General features: G+C 34.8%; 4 protein-coding genes across 10 annotated transcripts; all 4 read right to left on the bottom strand.

Moving 5' to 3' along the window:
- Window positions 1-439: 439 nt before the first annotated feature.
- LOC111011499 (protein REVEILLE 6) lies at window positions 440-4,890 on the bottom strand. 4 transcript variants are annotated; one of them, XM_088118529.1, is made up of 8 exons: window positions 4,666-4,890; window positions 4,251-4,308; window positions 3,311-3,434; window positions 3,046-3,210; window positions 2,755-2,847; window positions 1,549-1,658; window positions 1,265-1,324; window positions 440-775 (listed from the first exon to the last, which is right to left on the bottom strand). In XM_088118529.1, exons 1-8 carry the CDS (start codon window positions 4,803-4,805, stop codon window positions 731-733), a joined length of 795 nt encoding a protein of 264 aa, XP_087974655.1. In that variant the 5' UTR covers window positions 4,806-4,890; the 3' UTR covers window positions 440-730. The 4 variants fall into 4 exon arrangements, with proteins under 4 accessions (XP_087974655.1, XP_022140979.1, XP_087974656.1 ...); XM_022285287.2 differs by having other exon boundaries at window positions 2,755-2,859; window positions 3,055-3,210; XM_088118530.1 differs by having other exon boundaries at window positions 3,055-3,210.
- A 1,689-nt stretch (window positions 4,891-6,579) lies between these two features.
- Window positions 6,580-7,911, bottom strand: LOC148208357 (uncharacterized). Its single transcript, XM_088118942.1, has one exon. It carries the CDS (start codon window positions 7,710-7,712, stop codon window positions 7,194-7,196), a length of 519 nt encoding a protein of 172 aa, XP_087975068.1. The 5' UTR covers window positions 7,713-7,911; the 3' UTR covers window positions 6,580-7,193.
- A 1,291-nt stretch (window positions 7,912-9,202) lies between these two features.
- Window positions 9,203-10,122, bottom strand: LOC111011500 (transmembrane protein, putative (DUF3464)). The gene has a single exon (XM_022285288.2). It carries the CDS (start codon window positions 10,038-10,040, stop codon window positions 9,486-9,488), a length of 555 nt encoding a protein of 184 aa, XP_022140980.1. The 5' UTR covers window positions 10,041-10,122; the 3' UTR covers window positions 9,203-9,485.
- A 596-nt stretch (window positions 10,123-10,718) lies between these two features.
- Window positions 10,719-17,577, bottom strand: LOC111011498 (CBS domain protein with a domain protein (DUF21)). 4 transcript variants are annotated; one of them, XM_022285280.2, is made up of 16 exons: window positions 16,985-17,577; window positions 16,711-16,900; window positions 16,414-16,514; window positions 15,040-15,271; window positions 14,753-14,829; window positions 14,558-14,641; window positions 14,348-14,461; window positions 13,750-13,836; window positions 13,307-13,446; window positions 13,133-13,220; window positions 12,664-12,737; window positions 12,419-12,525; window positions 12,130-12,332; window positions 11,878-11,924; window positions 11,510-11,768; window positions 10,719-10,882 (listed from the first exon to the last, which is right to left on the bottom strand). In XM_022285280.2, exons 2-16 carry the CDS (start codon window positions 16,829-16,831, stop codon window positions 10,835-10,837), a joined length of 1,782 nt encoding a protein of 593 aa, XP_022140972.1. In that variant the 5' UTR covers window positions 16,832-16,900; window positions 16,985-17,577; the 3' UTR covers window positions 10,719-10,834. The 4 variants fall into 4 exon arrangements, with proteins under 4 accessions (XP_022140972.1, XP_022140973.1, XP_022140974.1 ...); XM_022285281.2 differs by lacking the exon at window positions 16,985-17,577 and having other exon boundaries at window positions 15,040-15,126; window positions 16,711-16,894; XM_022285282.2 differs by lacking the exons at window positions 16,414-16,514; window positions 16,711-16,900; window positions 16,985-17,577 and adding an exon at window positions 15,395-15,711 and having other exon boundaries at window positions 15,040-15,275.
- Window positions 17,578-17,873: the final 296 nt, after the last annotated feature.

Raw genomic sequence — 17,873 nt, 5'->3', positions numbered from 1 at the left:
GTGTTCACGTAAGTTAGTTTTAAGGATAGACTTTGAAATTTCATAGAAAGATTCGCAATTTTTTAAAATTTTCGTAAATTTTCTCAAAGTTCTGATTCTTATCTAAAGTACCACATTCAGGGTTAAAATACAACCCAAATTAAAACACATAAATGTAATAAATAACTAGTACATTTACTAGTTTTTAGATTGTAATTGAAGATCGTAAATATTTATTTATAGAAAAATGCTCTAAAAATATTTGAGAAATCTAGAACAATCTTTTTTTTTTTTTTTCACATAAGGGATATTTATAGAAAAATGCTCTAAAAATCTTTGACCATTGGTATGTTTTCCTAATAAAAGTTTATTTCTTTGTATGCTCATTTCGTCTACAAATGGCAACTAATAAAAGTTTATTTCTTCGTGTGCTAACTTCTTCTACAAGTGGTAATTCTAATTTACTGAACAGCGGGGAAAATGATTCTCTCCTATTATTAGAACTTCATAATGTTGATGTCAAAACTTAGAACTATACATCATATGCTCAGAGCCAGTAGCAGGGAATATAAAGACTATTATCCCTCTGGGCTCTAGTAGTGATAGTTGGCGATTTGGCGAATGTACAGCCGCAATACAATACTGATCTTCTAAGTGCAGTTGCATTATGGCTCTATCACGTACAATTCGGTGAACTAACAGCTGCCATTTTCATCTCCAACAGCGGAATTCTCCTCCTGCATTTTAATTACTAACCATGTTCCATGAAGACATCGTAAGACGAGAGTACCTTTTTCTGCAAGAAACATGTCATCAAAACAAACAAAGATGAAAATGGCAAATTTCCATTGGTCGTCTCTTGCTTTTATGTTTGAAGATGGAGACTAATAAGTAAAATAGAAGGATCCAAAATAATAGCGCAAAAGCACAATTGATCATGGAGACAAATTCAGGAATGTTATTATACATTCGTGTTTCAACAACCATCAATTAGAAAAACTGTGTAATGAAATTCTTTGGAAAAACAGGTCGATTTTTGTCCTTAGGCAAGAGACGCATTCACCAAGTCAGCCCCAACAACGTGGTGGTCAAATGCGTCTAAGAGACACGTTTGAAAAAGACAAAAAGTTACCCAATAGTTCTGAAACTATCCCTTCCCAAAAAACAAAAAAAAAACAAAAAAATGTTTAAATAACACTAAATCTTCCAAAAAGCCCTGTTTTTGCCCCGGAAACTGTTTGAAAAAGTGGAATTTCATTATTGAAAAGGAAGTGCAAATGCTTACATGGTCCTCAAAGTCGGGGCTGGCCAGATTAATGGACAGGTTTCTCATCAGCAACAGCACCTAGAGAGGGGACAAGAATATTAGATATTCAAAGTTATTAAGCATATGACATGATTTATATACGATGCCAGGAGGAACATTCGAGATGGTAGGTGAAGTACTAAGCTAGTAAAGAGGCTGCTGACCAAAATTTTAGATGGAGGTAAAGCTCTACCAAAAGGTGTGGTAGAGCCAATCGGTAGTATTTCATGGTAGAATCAATGAAATGAAGAACAAAAACATACAGTTTCGACGTCTATAGGGTCCATCTTCTTTAGCCTCTGCAGATGATCTGTAGCTTCTGGGTCGAACACACTGCCAATAAAGTTGTACACTTGACCAAAATCTGGCAGTACTGCATTGTATGGAAAATTTAACAGAACATCAAAAGAGACATAGTAATATTTAATGGAAGAAGAACTATCTTGAGGATAATTTTCTTTGGATTTACTGTATCAATTGAAGTAACTGGGATTTGTAAATGCCAGTAAGGACATCCCACCTGCTAATTCAGCTTAGAAATAATTTATCTATGCTTGTCCACTTGCAGATATGGGGTCTCTTCCGACGATGTACAAATGCTTCGAAACAGTTAAAATTACAGTTTGAATTGTCTATCGGCCACAAGATTTTTTTTTTTTTTTGGATAAGAAACATTCAGCTTATTAGTATTTAAATAAGAGTACAGAATCAAGAAGTCAAACGATTAATGGTTGCAATAATTAATTTGGTCCATCTCCAAATGTACGTCCAAACAACAAATTTACCCTGTGACCAATGTGTATAAAGAGTGTAAACCGGTCCTCAGAATGTAGTTAGACAGAAACTGAGGACCATTTCTAAATCAAATATATAAAAAAAAAATCTTTGGAGAAATAGTACAGTAACAAAGTCAAGGTAGTCCTTTGGTTAATATTTCTTGGAAGTATAAGTATTAGCACTAATTTTCCTCTTCAACTAAACTGATGTCCTCTGCAGAATGTTGTCCTAAAATAGTTCGTTAGTGACTGTACTTCTAATAGTTCTTTAAATATTCTGGTGGGACCTCTTTCAGATCTTTGGAGTTGGTTTTTTTCCTAGCTCGGAGAAAGAGTTGATGTTGGCCCTTTTATGTGGCTTAAGTTCAGAAAGATAGATAATATTTCTTGGTTAAATTATATTTAAAGCTGCTTTTGTAACATTGGCTAGAAAGGAATAGGATGTTGTTCCAAAATGTTTGTAGGGATCCTCTGGAGACTTGGTATATTACAGTTTTTTTGCTTTGAGTTGGAGCTTTTGTTCTGTAAGAGTTTGTCATTGTTACTCTTCTACTACTTGTTGGAGTGTGTTTCTACCTGAACTTTTATAGACAAATTTTTTGATGGAGAATTCGAGCCAGAAGGAAAAAAGTATGAAATATACTATACAGAAATATATCACAGGTAATAGTATATCAAAGCTTCTAGCTTCACCTCTCAGCTGATGGTTGTTTTGTTCCTCAATGATTGATTTAGTTGGAAAGCTTGCTCTTGGAATGCGCTCTGTGCTACTGCAACAATTGTTATCTGTAATTTGCCCTGAAAGCACGAAATAGAAAGTAAACATCTAAACGCAATCAAAGCATCCACAACAAAATTGAAAAAGTTTATTAATTAACAAGTACTAAAATTGCCAACCCCTCCCCGTTGCAAACAAAATCATGAAGAGGAAAACTAAATGCAAGATCATGTCTAGACTCTCAATTGCGGTATCAGAATTCAAACCTCTTGCACCTTGAGAGAAATTGACTGTTTGGATAGAGTTATCCGCCCTGGAAGACATGGCAGCAGCAGAAATGAAACTCGCAGGAACTGAAGAGGAATCTGGCTTTAAAATATATTTTGGTTCAACAGAAGATGACTGAAATGACCCTGAGACTAGTGCAAGAGCTGAGACCAAAATGGGTTGGCATTGTAAGAAAGCATCGTTAATATTATGCTGTCAACAGAAAAAAATTAAAATTGAACTTGCACTAGCACTAGCACTGACCATTTTTTGAAGCTTTTTGAGGATATGGATGAGCAGCTTTCCTCTTTGGTCGTGGAGGAGGTAAGTGTTCGCCTGTCCCACTCTTCTCAACCTTCAGGAAATACTTCTGTGCATGACTACGTATCTGACAAAAATCATCTACCTCAGAGTGAAAGAAGAACAAAAGCTTGAAGCACTCAAGAATCTTCAAGCTATACAATTCTCTTTAGCACTAAAAATGAATAGAGTGCAGAATATGAATTAAACTAATTTGAAGGGAAAATTAGATAGAGTAATACATCTTGAATGAAGATTATGGAGTTTGGAATACAAAGGGAAATAATCAGCAGAAAGGCTACCTAACTTGTGTCATTAAATAACTTAATTCATTCGGGGGTAAACCAAGAAGAAAAAATATCAAGAAAGCAGCAGCAAAAAAGTATTCATATTCATATAACAAGCGATGAGAGCAGAATACGGTAAAATGAAGCAACAAAAGTGTAAGTTAAAGACTAAAATTCATTAAGCTTTTTCAGTTCCCTGTACTTCTTTTCTGGAAAAACTACAAAGTTTTCTTATTTACTACTCAAAGCTCAGAAACAGGAAACAGTAACTTTATCACTTTTACTTTCGTTTCTAGAATTGAGAATAACATAAGCGTTGAAATTGATGTGTTTAACCAAAAATAACAACATATATAAACTTATTTCATAATCTTTAAACTTCCATAATATTTCGCATTAGATTCTATACTCATAAAAACGTACTAAGGTTCCAATTTCCAGGACTTATCCATCATCTTAGAAACACTAGAGAAAGACAAAAAGACCAGAAAGATGGAATGTTACGAAACACAGTTTTTTCTCAATAATTAAAGATAGAAGAATGAAAACATTTCCAGATTTGTTCCTCTAATTCGTAAAAGTAAAAAGCGGGACGTGAGACAAGCCTCTTACATTACCTGTATGACAGTCTTCGATCCAACAAAAGCTTCAATCTTCTTCCAGTCACGATCAAAGCTGAAAAATAGAATCAGGATCAGAAAATGCACAAGGAAATTGACTTGAGCTCAAGCAAACACAAAATATCAGTTAAGATGCTTTGCCTCATTTCCTTCCCCATAATACTCCAAATAATCAAACTATATACTTCGACAAAGATTCAGATACTCCAAAATCTCTTTAAAAAAACAATCCGATCATCGATTCAGGAAACCTTAAATCAAAGATGACGCAGAACATAAGCACACATAATCCTCATACAGAGTCACAAACTCTTATTCTCTTACAAAAATTCAAATCGCACCAAATAAAAAAGAGAGGAAATCAGAAGAACATATAAGATCGAAAAGAAAGAGAAGAGAGAGAAGATCATACAGCTGAATAGCTTCGAGGAACTTATCGTGCTGTGGTTCGGTCCAGCTCTCTCTGCACTTGGTGATGGTATACGGTTTCCGAGCTCTCTTCCACAGGTCCTCCCTCGACGACGTCGTAGCAGTGTCGAACGGTAACGCCATTTGTACGGATCCAATCTGGATTCTTCCGCCGGGCGCGGCCCGAACACGAGCTTCGAGAATGGCAGTTTGCAGTTGCAGACTTTGCAGTACCGCTGATATTTCCGTGAAGATACTTAGAAATTATCCGCTGCGGCGGGCTCAGGTTTGTCTTCATGCAACCGGATCTTGGAACTTGCCACGTGTGCTACTTGGGTGAGTTTTGTGGAATTTTACTGAGTCAAAGCGGGGCAGTAGGTGTGGTGGCAGGTAGAAGATTGTGGCTGGGACCTTCGAGGGAAAGAAGGGAACCGTTACGTGGGGTGTGGAAAGAGGAGGAACAGATAGTGCCCTTATCAATAGTGGACACGTGTCGATCAATGCCTCGGTGGCTTGAAAAGTGGTTTTAACACGCCCCGGTGGAAGATATTTTTATTGGGACCTACGGAACTCGAATTTGTGCCACTGATTCGGCGATCGGTCGTTTTATGTTATCCACTTGATTTTCCGTGCAAAATTCGATGATATTTTTCAGGAGAATGCTTAGGTTATTCGGTTGAGTTGAAAGGGTCTTTTTATATATCCAACCTAGTTTTATCTAATTTACTTGAATTTAGTTGTGAAATATTTTAGTTGTGTTAGTGTGTTCCAAATTTAGTTAAAATAATGAAAATGTTGCTCTATTAATTCAGTAATTTTTAATTTTCAATTTAGAGTAGTGTTTTTATACTAAAAACTTTAGTAGTTTTTTAAATGTAAATTTTTTAAAAAGAAAATATAATGAATCCATGGTGTATAAAAATATTTTAAAAATTCAATGGTGGTAATTTGCAAAATATAGTAATATGATAATAATTTTGTAAACATATTTTTTTAAATTTTCGCATGCCTATTTAGATATTTTATATAACTCATTTTCTTGCTCTCATATATTATTCATTTGAGTTTTTATTTGGGTTTATTAGCGTACTAGTGATAGAGTGGTATCTAATAGACTATGGGATAGACATCTATTATTGATAAATAACTTATATTATATTAATGATAGATATATGATATGGTCAAATACAATAATATAGTCCATTTTCTTGACAAAAAAAAAAAGAAAAATAAAATAATATAGTCCATCAATAATAGGACATCTATAAGTGATGTGGGTTTTTTTTTTTTTGTTGATATACTAAGTATATCACTTATATATTGATAAATGTTTCAAGTTTATTTTAATCTTTTCTATGAGTAAGTTTGGGCTTTTTTTTCTTTTTTTTTTTTTTTACTATCCAAAATATTGTTAGTAAGCTATTTATTAAGCTTGTTTTTCCCATACATATATGTATATATCATGAATACTAAGTTCCAAATAAATTTATAAAAAGCATATATTTTTGGACCAAAAAAATCAATGATTTAAATTCCGCCCTTGGTGTACTTAAAAACAAAAAAGATAATATTAAGTTTTATAACCAATTCCAATCATTGTTTCTGTTGGATTGATTAATTATTTGAGAAAAGAAAAAGTTGGATTGATTAAAGTTTTTTTAACGGGATGGAAAGTGGGAGAATTTCATAGATTTTTATTGTTTTTTTGTGTGAAGAATAACGCGTTTTTCAGTTTAATTTTCATTTTGATTCCTATTGTTTTATTTAACAAATTCTAATTTTAATTAGAATATGTTGAAAAACATTTTGAAAGTTCAAAAGTTAACTTTTATCTTAAATTTTCAATGTTACTTACCTTAAACTTAAAAACACATGATACTACAAAATAAATAAAAACTTTCAACACTTCGATTAGGAATTAAGTATACGTCAACTTTATAAAGTTACAAATCTGATGATAAAATGAAAATTGCAACATTTATTGAGAAAATTAAAGGTGTTAGCATAAAATTACAAGAAGGTTAACTTTGATGAAAATAGAAGTTTTAGGTGCAAATTAACCCACAAAAAATGATTCAAGTCATTTTGGTTTTTATGGATAATGTCAAAATATTAAGAAATAAACCAGCGGCGACTTGGTTTCGAATCCCAACATTCACTTAAAGATCATAAATAAATAAATAAGCAGTTTCAGCCTTCGGGGGTTCAACGGTGGGATTGGAATCATGGGATTCAGTTCTTTCTGGGGATCGAACAATTCCGAGCTACCCTAGAAGCCTTGATTTCTGTATTTTCTCTCATCTTGTTTGACTTCATCCCCCTTGATGATTGTTTCTTTAACGACGGCAAGCACCTAAATTTTGTTGATGATACCGATTACATTCATACTCGATTTCCAGAAACTAAATTGATGAAGATACTGATGTTTTACAGAAATTACATTCACGGAATGTTGTTATTAGTTAATTACAGAGAGCCGCAAGATTTCCTGGTAAACCTAAAGTAAAAATCGCCGAATTAGCGAAGCTAAGTTCAGTTGGAAACGGGATCAATTCCGACGGACTTGAGCGTCTCGCTACGGTGGCGATGGGCGAAGACATCGCCGAGTGGAGAATCGTAAGGGACGCTGTAATCTCCAAACTTGGCAGGTTCCTGAACATGAGCCACTTTTCTGAAGAACGATTTGGCGAAGAACTTCTCGGCCTCCTCCGCCACGTGCTCTGGCTCCACCACCTCCGGAATCGTCTCTCTCCGCTTCTTCCGAACGGAAACGGACGGAGAGTGAGCCAGTTGTTGCTTCGCGGTGTGCAATCCGAAACCAACAGAGAGCGCAATCATCCCGATCGCCACATACACCGGGACAAAATCGCCGGCTCGCGACGCCTTGGTCCTGCTCTGCTGCTGCCGGTGGTGATCGAATCGGGAGAAATCAGCCGTCGGCGCGTAAGATTTCATCCTCGGCGCCGTCGCCGTGGCGTAAGTTTTAGCGCTTTTACTTGCGGTTCTGAAGCCATTGGCCGACATTCGAGTTACCAAAGAGCTGAGCGCCATTGTTGGTTGTGTGATTCAGAGTTCACTGGAACTAGAAACTCGGAGAGGATCGACAGCTGATGAAACTGGCTGTGCCGGCTTTTATAGTGGGCGGAGAAATTAAGAGACGGTTCCGGAAACATTTTTCCCGGAAGGAAAAGCTCCTGCTGGAAGGAGAAGATACACGTGGCAGGTGATTGGAGAGGACACGTTTCATGGAAGTCTCCTGAAGTTGCAGGATGGCAACACTTGGCTTTCGTTTTATATTAATAAATAAAAAAATCCTAATAGTACGTTTATTTAATAAAACACATAAGCAGGAAAATGTTCTTTCAAGGGAGTTTTTTTTTTTTTTTTTTTTTTTTTTTTAACAAGGAGGGAATATATTTTTAGTCTATCAATTAGGTTTCTAAAAAATAATTCTAAAAAGTCTCTGCATTAAAATTCCGTTAGTAATGCGGAGAGTCCGTAATTTTAATAATATAATGATATTCAACTAAACAATCCTTTATCTATTTAATAGTAGACTAATAGGAGGGGCCAAAATGAAACATCTTTTACTTGGTAAGAATTAAATTACATATTTTTAGAGTAGAAAATCAAAATGAACTCAAACCAAAATGAGAAGGATCAAAATAATATTTTGACTTATTTATGAGGGGTAAATCGACATTTACATCATAATATAAGAAAATCGATAAAATATAAAAGATATCACCAAAATATCACTAATATATATATATATATATATATATATATTATAGTTATTTTTAACTAATTTAGAAATAGAAAAATGTTTATTTGTTAATTTAAATATTTTTTACGATTTTTTTAATTTTTACATAAATATCCATCGATATTTTATTGATATTTCCATGAAATTGATATTTCTGACCACTAATTGGCCAAGATTAAAATTTCAATATAAAAAAATATTGAAATCCCAATCTCAATGATGTACCAACTAAAAAAACATCAATTGGTATCTCTAAATTTATCAAATTTCTACTAAATTCTCACTTTTATGAAATTTAACTCAGATTTAGACAAATGTTGTAATTATTATTCTATGCTTAAATTCTCCTAAATTCACCCACTCATTTTAGTGAAATGTAAAGTAAACTCCTCCAAAACTCATTAATTGATTTTTAAAAATTATCGGCATAAAATTAAATCCGATTGATACACACTATCGATCCTCAGAACGTAAAAAATTTCAACAGAACTCATTGTCTTTTTCTACGAGGTCCCATCAATTTCACAAACAAACATACCTTTCAACGTAAAATGTATTTGGATGATTTTTTATTTTAATATAACACGTTGGAGAGGGAATTTGAACTCACAATCTTTTGATTTGAGGTACATGTCAATTACTACTTAATTAAGTTCGTTTTGACGTGCATTTGAGTGATTCTTGAGTATTATTTTATTTCACCTTTCCAGGTGGACTACCCCACCCATGTTCTACTAGAAAAAGTAAAAAAAGAATGCGAATAGACTTATTGGGATATCGACCAACGTAACACCATTACCAAACAAAAATTATAAATTACAGAGCAATTTAGGCATTTTTGTTTACAATACCGGAACAAGGGGCAGACTAATCCAGGATATGATAACTCCGTGACCTGCGAATAGACTTATTGGGATATCGACCAACGTAACACCATTACCAAACAAAAATTATAAATTACAGAGCAATTTAGGCATTTTTGTTTACAATACCGGAACAAGGGGCAGACTAATCCAGGATATGATATCTCCGTGACCAAACAGAGGCCATAAGTTTAGTCAGCGACTGGCTTCGTCTTCCTCCTTCCACATCTCAACCCAATTCTTCTGCGCCTCCTCCCATCCGAACAGCGACCCTTCCTTCTCCGGATCCAAACTCGCCGATAACGTGCCGTACGCGATTCCGATCGTCGAAGCTCCGAACGTCAAGAAAGTCGTCAAAAATGGTAGCCAAATCGGCACATCCCACACCTTCTGCTCCTTGATCGTCTCGAAAATCTTTAGCAATGCCACACCAAACGCCATCGGAACTCCGACGAAAGCCAAAATTCTCGTTATAATCCTGTTGGATACGGCCTCTGAAATTTCATCGTCGTCGTCGTTGCTGCTGTTGTTTTGGCCGGAAATTTTCCTTGCGGCGGCTTCTCTTTCTTTCGCCGTCGCCGGAGTACCTGTGAAGCCCTTGGCGTTTACTCGGACGTCGCCTCTGGCTATTCTTGAGAGATTGGTGAGATTCTTCGTGATTGTTGAGTCGTTGATTCGGCTTCTCGGTTTCCATGGCGGAGGCTCCGAGAGGTGGAGAGCTTGCCTATAGGAACACAACAGAGCTTTCATGGCGACTTGGTTGTTTGGCTCTGTTTTTGTTTTTAATACGCTTCAGTTTTTATTGCCGGAAATCTTATCCGAAAGTTTGTATGATATGGACGGTGGTGTTTTATCGTCGAAAATATTTTTTAAAAGTTATTAGATTTTTTTTTCCGCTTTATACTTTCTTGAAGATCTTATCGAATTTTCGACTGATTTTCTTGTGGTGGACCAAAGTACCAATTACGCTTTGCCATTCATCCTACGATATTTTTCATTTTATTTGAATTTTAAATATCATTTTAGTCCTAATTTTTTTGGCCTCTGTGTTTTTATTACTCGTGAGATATATTATATATTTATTAATTTAAAATATTAGAAACCAAATGATATTTTATTTTATAATTTAAGAGATGAAAATAGGAAATTCCATACTTATATGAACAATATTAGTATTGATGCTTCAATTTTATTTTAGTTTAACAAATATCAAACAGAATGTAACGAATGTCTTATCTATTGAATTATACTCATATTAAGAAATCTCTCGGACTCTTTTTTATATTCATGACCATCTATATGATGAGAGATTTTTTCTCGTTTCTCCACGCTTCATTTGAATTTACAAGAAATTTTGAAAATCAAATTTAAGGAACAGGAAAGTTTCTTAAGTCGGATTGCAAATAGCCCACGTCTCCAAAATCAGACTTAGAAATCAAGAGAAATGTGCATATAGAATGACATGATTGTTTTATTTTGGTTAAATGTCTATGGGGAGTTTCTTTTACTTTTGATACATTGCACCAAACAATAAATTTTGTGTTCTATGATCCAACTGGCTGTCTCAACTTCTCATATGATTTCCTTGAGACCTATAAAGAAAAAGAAAATACAAGTCACAAGATCAAGATACATCAGTATTGCAAGAATATGAATCTTGAGAGTAGTACTTTGCAGTGAAGAGCAATAATAAGATGTTTTCTCCAAAAATACTTTTATGAATTAAAAAAATATATTTTTGAAGAGGACCGTAATGGATGACAAATAGTTTTACCATATTTACAAATATAGCACAAGGAATAAGATTTTGCAAATATGAAAATTTTGTAGGGCATATGAATAGACGTAAATAAGTGATAGAGGAGAAATATTTTTTTTTATAATTGGGAGTCGGAGTTTTGTTTCCTTATACCCAGAGGCACCTGATCCAAAAGCCTAAACTGGAGAGACATCGTGAATTTTTGGTATCAAACTCACTAGAAGGTTCGAACTTGATACCTCTAAGCCAGTATGACCTAGATTCCAAGCCCTTGCCAACTAGATTATCATTTGGGGGCAAATGCCCCTATTTTCTAATTAGCTAAAAACACTTTCCCCCTCAAATCATGTCAAACTGAACTATAGGATGCGTGCTAGATATCGATAAAGCGACTCACCCTAAGGATGTATCACCCTAAGGATGTATACTGTATATATTATATCTATACAAGAGAGAGTACCTTATGGGAAGATGGTGAGGCATCAGCTGCAGATGCAGCTGTAGAAGACTGCAAGTAATTTCCTGGGGATGAAGAGAGAGGTGGTGGTGTAAATGGGGACTGAATATGTGGGGGAATTGGAGAGTGATTGTATGAAGAAGAAAGTGGAGAGTGATGGTATGAAGAAAGTGGGGATGCCACTGGTGATATCCAGCGCAGATGGGGTCCTCCTGGTGATCCTGATGTTGATCTCCTTAATGCACTCATATTAACTTTCAGCCTGTTTGTTTCACACACACACACAGAAACAGAGGAATTTTTACCATTGTTTTACAATATGATTCCAACTTGTAAAACAAAACTAAGAAATGGAAGAATTTAGCAATTACTTGTTATGGACAGCAACATATTCATCAGTCTCATCCAATATCTCTTCCTTCAGAAACACCAACAGAGACAAATAAAAGATTCAGATTTTAAGTGAGACTAATAAGTACGGTTCCATTCCAAAACGATGTAAACAAATAATGCATCTAAGCAAAGAATTTGAGAGTCAACATCTTTGGCTTGCGTTTAATCTCGCCAAGAGAACACAGTATCACGGCATCTCATAAAGCATCCACAAGAAAAAGAAAACAAACCTGTAAAAGTTCTTCCATGACATCCTCCAGGGTTATGATACCAATAACATCTTCATCAAAATCTGGCATTGATTTTCCATTTGTATTGTCATCACCATTTGAACAAATATTCGATATCTGCAGCTTAATATGTCCTAATTCCATCTCAGTTATCGGTGTCGTGGTTTCGAGTTCTGGTTTGTTAGAATCCACAGTTGTTGAATCTACAGAGATATGGGATCAGTTTGTCTTTTTAATGATTCTGGTTACTAAATCATAAAGACAAAAAATATAAGGACAAACACAAAACCTGCAGGCTCTCTGACTTCCTTGTGGCTCTTAATGACAACGGCCATATGACTGTGTCCCTGTTGGAACTGGTTCAATATGTCGTAGAGAGGTAAGTTCTCGTGTACCCTGCATCGAAGTCGAAAATTTTCGTTCAATTTATTAGGCATCATACACTTCCACACTGACTATCAAATTATAATTTAAATTCTTCTTCAGAAATATCAAGCTAAAAGTCTAAGAAGGCTAAACATCCAACTATTTTACCTTGGAACTTTTCTGATCGTGAGATTTCTGATGGGAGTCTCATCCTGCGGATGAAATTTGATCAGATTTTTAACCTGCATCAAAGTGGGATTCTTTATATAACTGGATGACACAGAGAAATAGTGATGAATCAATTGAGCATGGCCAATGCGGCATTGCTCCATCATGCTTTTGCCCATTGCAAAAAATTCTCTACTTAAAATAATTAAAACTTCATTTGTAACATAGATATATCTTACTATAAGATATATTAAAATCACAGATAAACAATCAAATACAGATTTATGGCATTACATCTATTTTGTACCGGTAGTTTTTACAACCCATCAAGAAGAAAATTAGGACGATTCAGATAAAAATATATATTTTTTTTTTTATTCATTAAAAATTTATCAGTAAGTTGATCTGCTATCACGGAAAAAGGTGCTTAAGATAGTTAGGCCTTACAATTTCAACACTTTGAACGTACCAAAATAATGCCAATGATATTAGTTGGATGTCCCGAGTATATCGGCACTCGACTATGTCCCTTTCTCAAGATCAGCTCCATAGTTTTCCTTAGATTAATCATAAAAATCAAATGAAGAAGTCAGAAATTAAATTCATCAGGTTCACTGAACCATAATTAAGGGTAGAGGCATACTCATCAAGTTTGGAGTTTATATCCAGTGAAAACAATTTGGATAAAGGGGTCATAGCATCTTTGGCAGTTTTGAGTGTCATGTCCAAAGCTCCAGTGATTATGGTAGTCTCTTCTTGGGTCAGTTCTCCACCTTTGCCTGCCTAATTAGGAAGCACAGTGGCAAAAGAATGAGATTCATTAGCTTGTTATTTAGTCAGACTTGGTGAGATGACAGAATCCATAAAATTATTCAACCAGCTTTGGAAGGATTTCAGGAGGCCTTGTGAGAATTTAGAAATCATGATTTTTTATTGAGAAAGGTCTATAGAATGGAGAATTCTTACATCGCTTAGTTTCTCAAACACATTATGGCTCAAATATTTGAAAACATACAAAGCTTTTACATATTTTTAATTTGTTTTCCACAAAACAAAAGCATTGAAGACTAAGCATCTTGAACCAACCTTGTTCCCATGCATATCCACAAATGTCTTGAGCTCTGCCCTTCTCAGAAGTGCAGAATGCCCCTTGCCCAGAAGCCAATCCAGTAACTGTCAATTCAAACTTTGAAGCTCATTTCAATTGTTTCTTTTTGGTAGAAATGCAATAAGATTGTGCAATTATTTATATTCATCTTTTCATTCAATTCATTGTATTCCTAAAAATCTTGAAATTACTTTTTTTTTTGGTTTGTAATCGCCAAAATAAATTTCTAGAATTACAATGGTCTTATTCTACTGCTGCTTATATTTAACCACGTTATCAATGTTTGTCAAATGTATCATATTTTGTCTAAATAACGTCCACATGAGCGCCGTGAAGGAGACATCCCAAAACATCAATGGGTTCATGTTGGAATTTTATGACACATTAGCCAATTTAAGCATATTCCAAAATGTTTTTCATCTTTTTTAGTTAAACAACATGTGGGGTGGGGGTTTGAACTTCCAACCTTTTGATCATAGATATATATCTTAATCAGTTGAACTATATGCAGATTGTCCAAAACTGCTTTTCTTCTAAGATTCAAGATTATTAAACATATGCATAAGATGATGTTACCTTACTGATGGGGTAAGACAAAGGAAAGAGGACCACAAGAAGCACTCGAACAACAACAGACAGCTTTGCACCAACACTCAGTCCATACCTTGAACAAATAGATTGAGGAATAATCTGTGGAGAAAAGAAGCAACCCTCGTGTGTAACATGTAACTTTTCTATCAACTACAACATCATATGAAGAAAGTTAATTTGTTTCAGAAAATTTACCTCTCCAAATGCAAGTATGAGAGTGACTGATATCACAATTGCACCCCAAGCCGGCAGCAGTGCATCAATGAAGATAGGCAGGGCCTTAGAACGGAAAGAAATGAAAAGTCGCAATTAAAATCTTCCAAAAAGAAGGTATATAAAGTTTTTTTTTTCCTTTAAATAGAGTTTGATAAATATAGGACGAAACAGTACCTCCATTGCCATTGCATTGCTTATGAGGAGTGTGCAAAGAAGCAAGTGCTGTTTTTTTACTATAGGCAGAATCTTAGCTGCAAACAATGTGAAATGTGAATAAAATGAAATGCAAACTGGTCATCAAAATCTAAAGTTTTCAATTTTAATCAGTGTTTATTTGAAAATTTGCAAAATGTTTGTCTCTCCAACAACTGTGAGCAATTAACAAAGTTGTTGATGTAGACATTACATGAATTGTTCAACAGGAGAGAGGGAGAAGGGAGTAGCAAGCTTTTCAAAGTAACCTGCATTTTTGCGGTCGTCCGGCCTGCCAGACTTGGCAAGAACCTCGAGATCAACCAAGCTGAGCGACATAAGTCCTAACGTAAGGCCTGACATAAGACCAGCAAAAGCAACCAAACCTACACATATCAAAAGATACATCCAGAACCTTGGCTCACAGCATGGAACATCATTTGCAGCCATCTCTTTATTTGTTAATACAAAGCTCCTGGAAGTCGAAAATTTTGCTACAAACTGCCTAAAAACAATGGAGATTTGAGGTAAACAATAAACACGGCAAGAAAGTTGTGGGTACTTATAAACTGGCTTAGATCATATTATTATAACGATCAGAATAGAACAGAGATAGAAGGCCACCTGACCAAGACCCTTCCAGAATCAGCAGAGACAAATTCCAAATACCAAAATGACAAAAGAAGAGAACCTATGACATGTATAAACAAACTGGCCCCCGAGACTTGGCCCTTTGAAATTATATGTACAATTTGAATAGAGACAATGCTATAGCACCAAATGACCTTCGAATAAAAAAGAAGAAAGTGGAAACTAGATTATGGAAAATTGATGTGGTAACACTCTGCTGATGTGCTTATCAATAATTCAATTCAAAATACAATTAATACAAAGTATGTTGTGGGATTCACTTTATGTACCGGTTTCTTAATGAGTTAGTGTATTAGTTATCTTCTCTTTCTTCCTATAAAATAATAGAAATAGGTGGTTGAGGTAAGGATAGCATTTTTATTTGGAAGGTTCTACATAAAGTTTTCCCATCTGTACGAAGATGGTAATGAGGACAAAATTTTATCATTTTGACGTAATATCTCTTATTTTAACCAAACCTATACATGCATTCCATTTTTAATGGAATTTGTTAACATTTCTTTTCCACTTAAGGATTCTTCACCTCTTCTTCCATTTGTTCAACGAACAATAGAATGAGTTATAATGAGAATGAAGGATGCGTCCAAGTCAAACCATAAAATTTCTACATCCTATGGATAATATTAAATAAGAAAAACAAAACTATAGGTGTCCAATTTGAGAAAAAAGTTCATTCTTCATAGTACTAATTGCAGTACGATTTTACATGTTTGCTTTGAATTTGATAATATATGCAAATCAAGTAACATTGACTGATGACACAATCCCACAGCAGAATTTGATGGAGAAAGTTGAAAGCGAATGCTAACAAGTTTATGCATAGTAATCTCCATACTGAACAACATGAAGCCAAAATCTTCTTGGAATAGGACTTTGTTTGGCCAACATTACAATTGTTTGACAGTTCACAATGGAGATTCTATGTTTTAGCAAACCACAGCATGAATAAAACAATATTGTATGAATAAGTGTACAAGACATGAAATCTTTACATGTGATGCTGCATTGTGTTTGCTGTTGCCGGACCAATTTATCAAACACTTTGACGCTTCTGGACCGCTGAGAAAATGTTCTGAAATGATCTCCTTGAAAACTGCTTAAACAAATAGTTAGATGCAAAGAATTTAGGATAATTTTCCAATAGCATTTTATATTGATTGACCCATGTCATTTTCTGATTACTATGTTTTCTGAACACACTAAAAATTTATTTCAGTTTTTTTTCTTTTTGATTTTGTTTTGGATAGGTGCACTCAGGGATTGAATATTTTTGTTGGGGAATTCCTTACAGGCATTGGTGTAGCAGCAGCACCGGCAGCAATGGCTGGTGGTCGTGCATTTGAAAAAGAAGGTGCAAAATGAATTGGACTGACTGAAAGTATGGATGATTGCAGCTCTGGAGTTTTCCATTGGTGACTGGAAGTAGAAGAAAGAGACGCCGATGATGATCTTCTCGAAGCCTCTAAATTAATTTTTATTCTGTAGAAGAAAATAAAAGATGAACTGTATGAATTCAAAATTTCATAAAAAAAATAATGAATAAAAACATGCTTTAATACACACTTGCCATGGTGATCTGTTTCATCGACGAAAATAATACTTGGTTGGTTCTTTGCCAGTGAGGATAATAATTTGTCCGCACCACTATTACAAATAGGCAATTAAGAGAAAGATAAAAAACATATGTTATTTAAAAAATATAAAGACTTGTCCATTTTTAAATGGCAGTAAGACTATATTTTATTTAAGAGAAAATCCATCCATTAATATGTTTAATTTCAAAAAAAGATTTTCTATCTGTCAAATTAGATATACATAGTACTACGGGAAAAATATCAGCCCACTATGTGTCGACTGTCTAGAGGATAATCTAGGTCAACCTTATTACAAGTAAGTCGAAATTCTAAACTCGCTAGCACATTTCATTGTTAGCGCACCATACGATAGGCTTTGTTAAGTATAGTCACCGCCATCATCAGATTGCCCATTTCATGATGAAAGACATGAATTTCGGACCCACATGCCAAATTCCGCTGCTTGTTACAATTTATAGAAAGACAAAGAATCTCAACACTCCGATATGTTCGAAACCCTACTGAGATACATTATCCTTCATCAAACTTCTTATCTTACTAGTTTGAGTGTCAAAGTGCTCACATATGTTTTGAAAGATACACATTTATTCAGCGAGAAAAGCCACTTTACTTTGGCAAACCAAATTTGTACATGAGCACATAGAAAATTAGGTAATAATAATTTCGAAATCGCTAGCACACCTCGTCATCAGCACGTTATAAAGTAGGATTGGCCGAACACAGTCACCGCCATCACCAAATTACCTCGTTTCATAATAAAGGCAGGAATATCGGACCCACATACTAAATTTGGCTACTTGCTACAATCTAAAAAAGATAGAATCTCAACGCTCCGATACGTTTGAAATCTTACTGAG

Source organism: Momordica charantia (assembly GCF_013281855.1).
Source record: "Momordica charantia cultivar OHB3-1 chromosome 10 unlocalized genomic scaffold, Mcharantia_2.0 BLBB01000010.1, whole genome shotgun sequence".
Classification (NCBI taxonomy): Eukaryota; Viridiplantae; Streptophyta; class Magnoliopsida; order Cucurbitales; family Cucurbitaceae; genus Momordica; species Momordica charantia.
This window is presented reverse-complemented; position numbering and strand designations above follow the sequence as displayed.

Bases quoted from the DNA above. Each gene is read 5' to 3' on its own strand.
- LOC111011499 (XM_022285286.2), bottom strand. From the start codon at position 4,805: ATGGCGTTACCGTTCGACACTGCTACGACGTCGTCGAGGGAGGACCTG. The intron at 3,211-3,310 runs GTCAGTGCTAGT...TTTTGGTCTCAG, and splicing joins TCAAAAAGCTTCAAAAAATG to CTCTTGCACTAGTCTCAGGG. The intron at 1,325-1,548 runs GTATGTTTTTGT...TCCCCTCTCTAG, and splicing joins ACCCTATAGACGTCGAAACT to GTGCTGTTGCTGATGAGAAA.
- LOC111011500 (XM_022285288.2), bottom strand. From the start codon at position 10,040: ATGAAAGCTCTGTTGTGTTCCTATAGGCAAGCTCTCCACCTCTCGGAG.
- LOC148208357 (XM_088118942.1), bottom strand. From the start codon at position 7,712: ATGGCGCTCAGCTCTTTGGTAACTCGAATGTCGGCCAATGGCTTCAGA.
- LOC111011498 (XM_022285280.2), bottom strand. From the start codon at position 16,831: ATGGAAAACTCCAGAGCTGCAATCATCCATACTTTCAGTCAGTCCAAT. The intron at 14,830-15,039 runs GTTACTTTGAAA...CATTGTTTGCAG, and splicing joins GGACGACCGCAAAAATGCAG to CTAAGATTCTGCCTATAGTA. The intron at 13,447-13,749 runs GTTGGTTCAAGA...CTTCCTAATTAG, and splicing joins TGGATATGCATGGGAACAAG to GCAGGCAAAGGTGGAGAACT.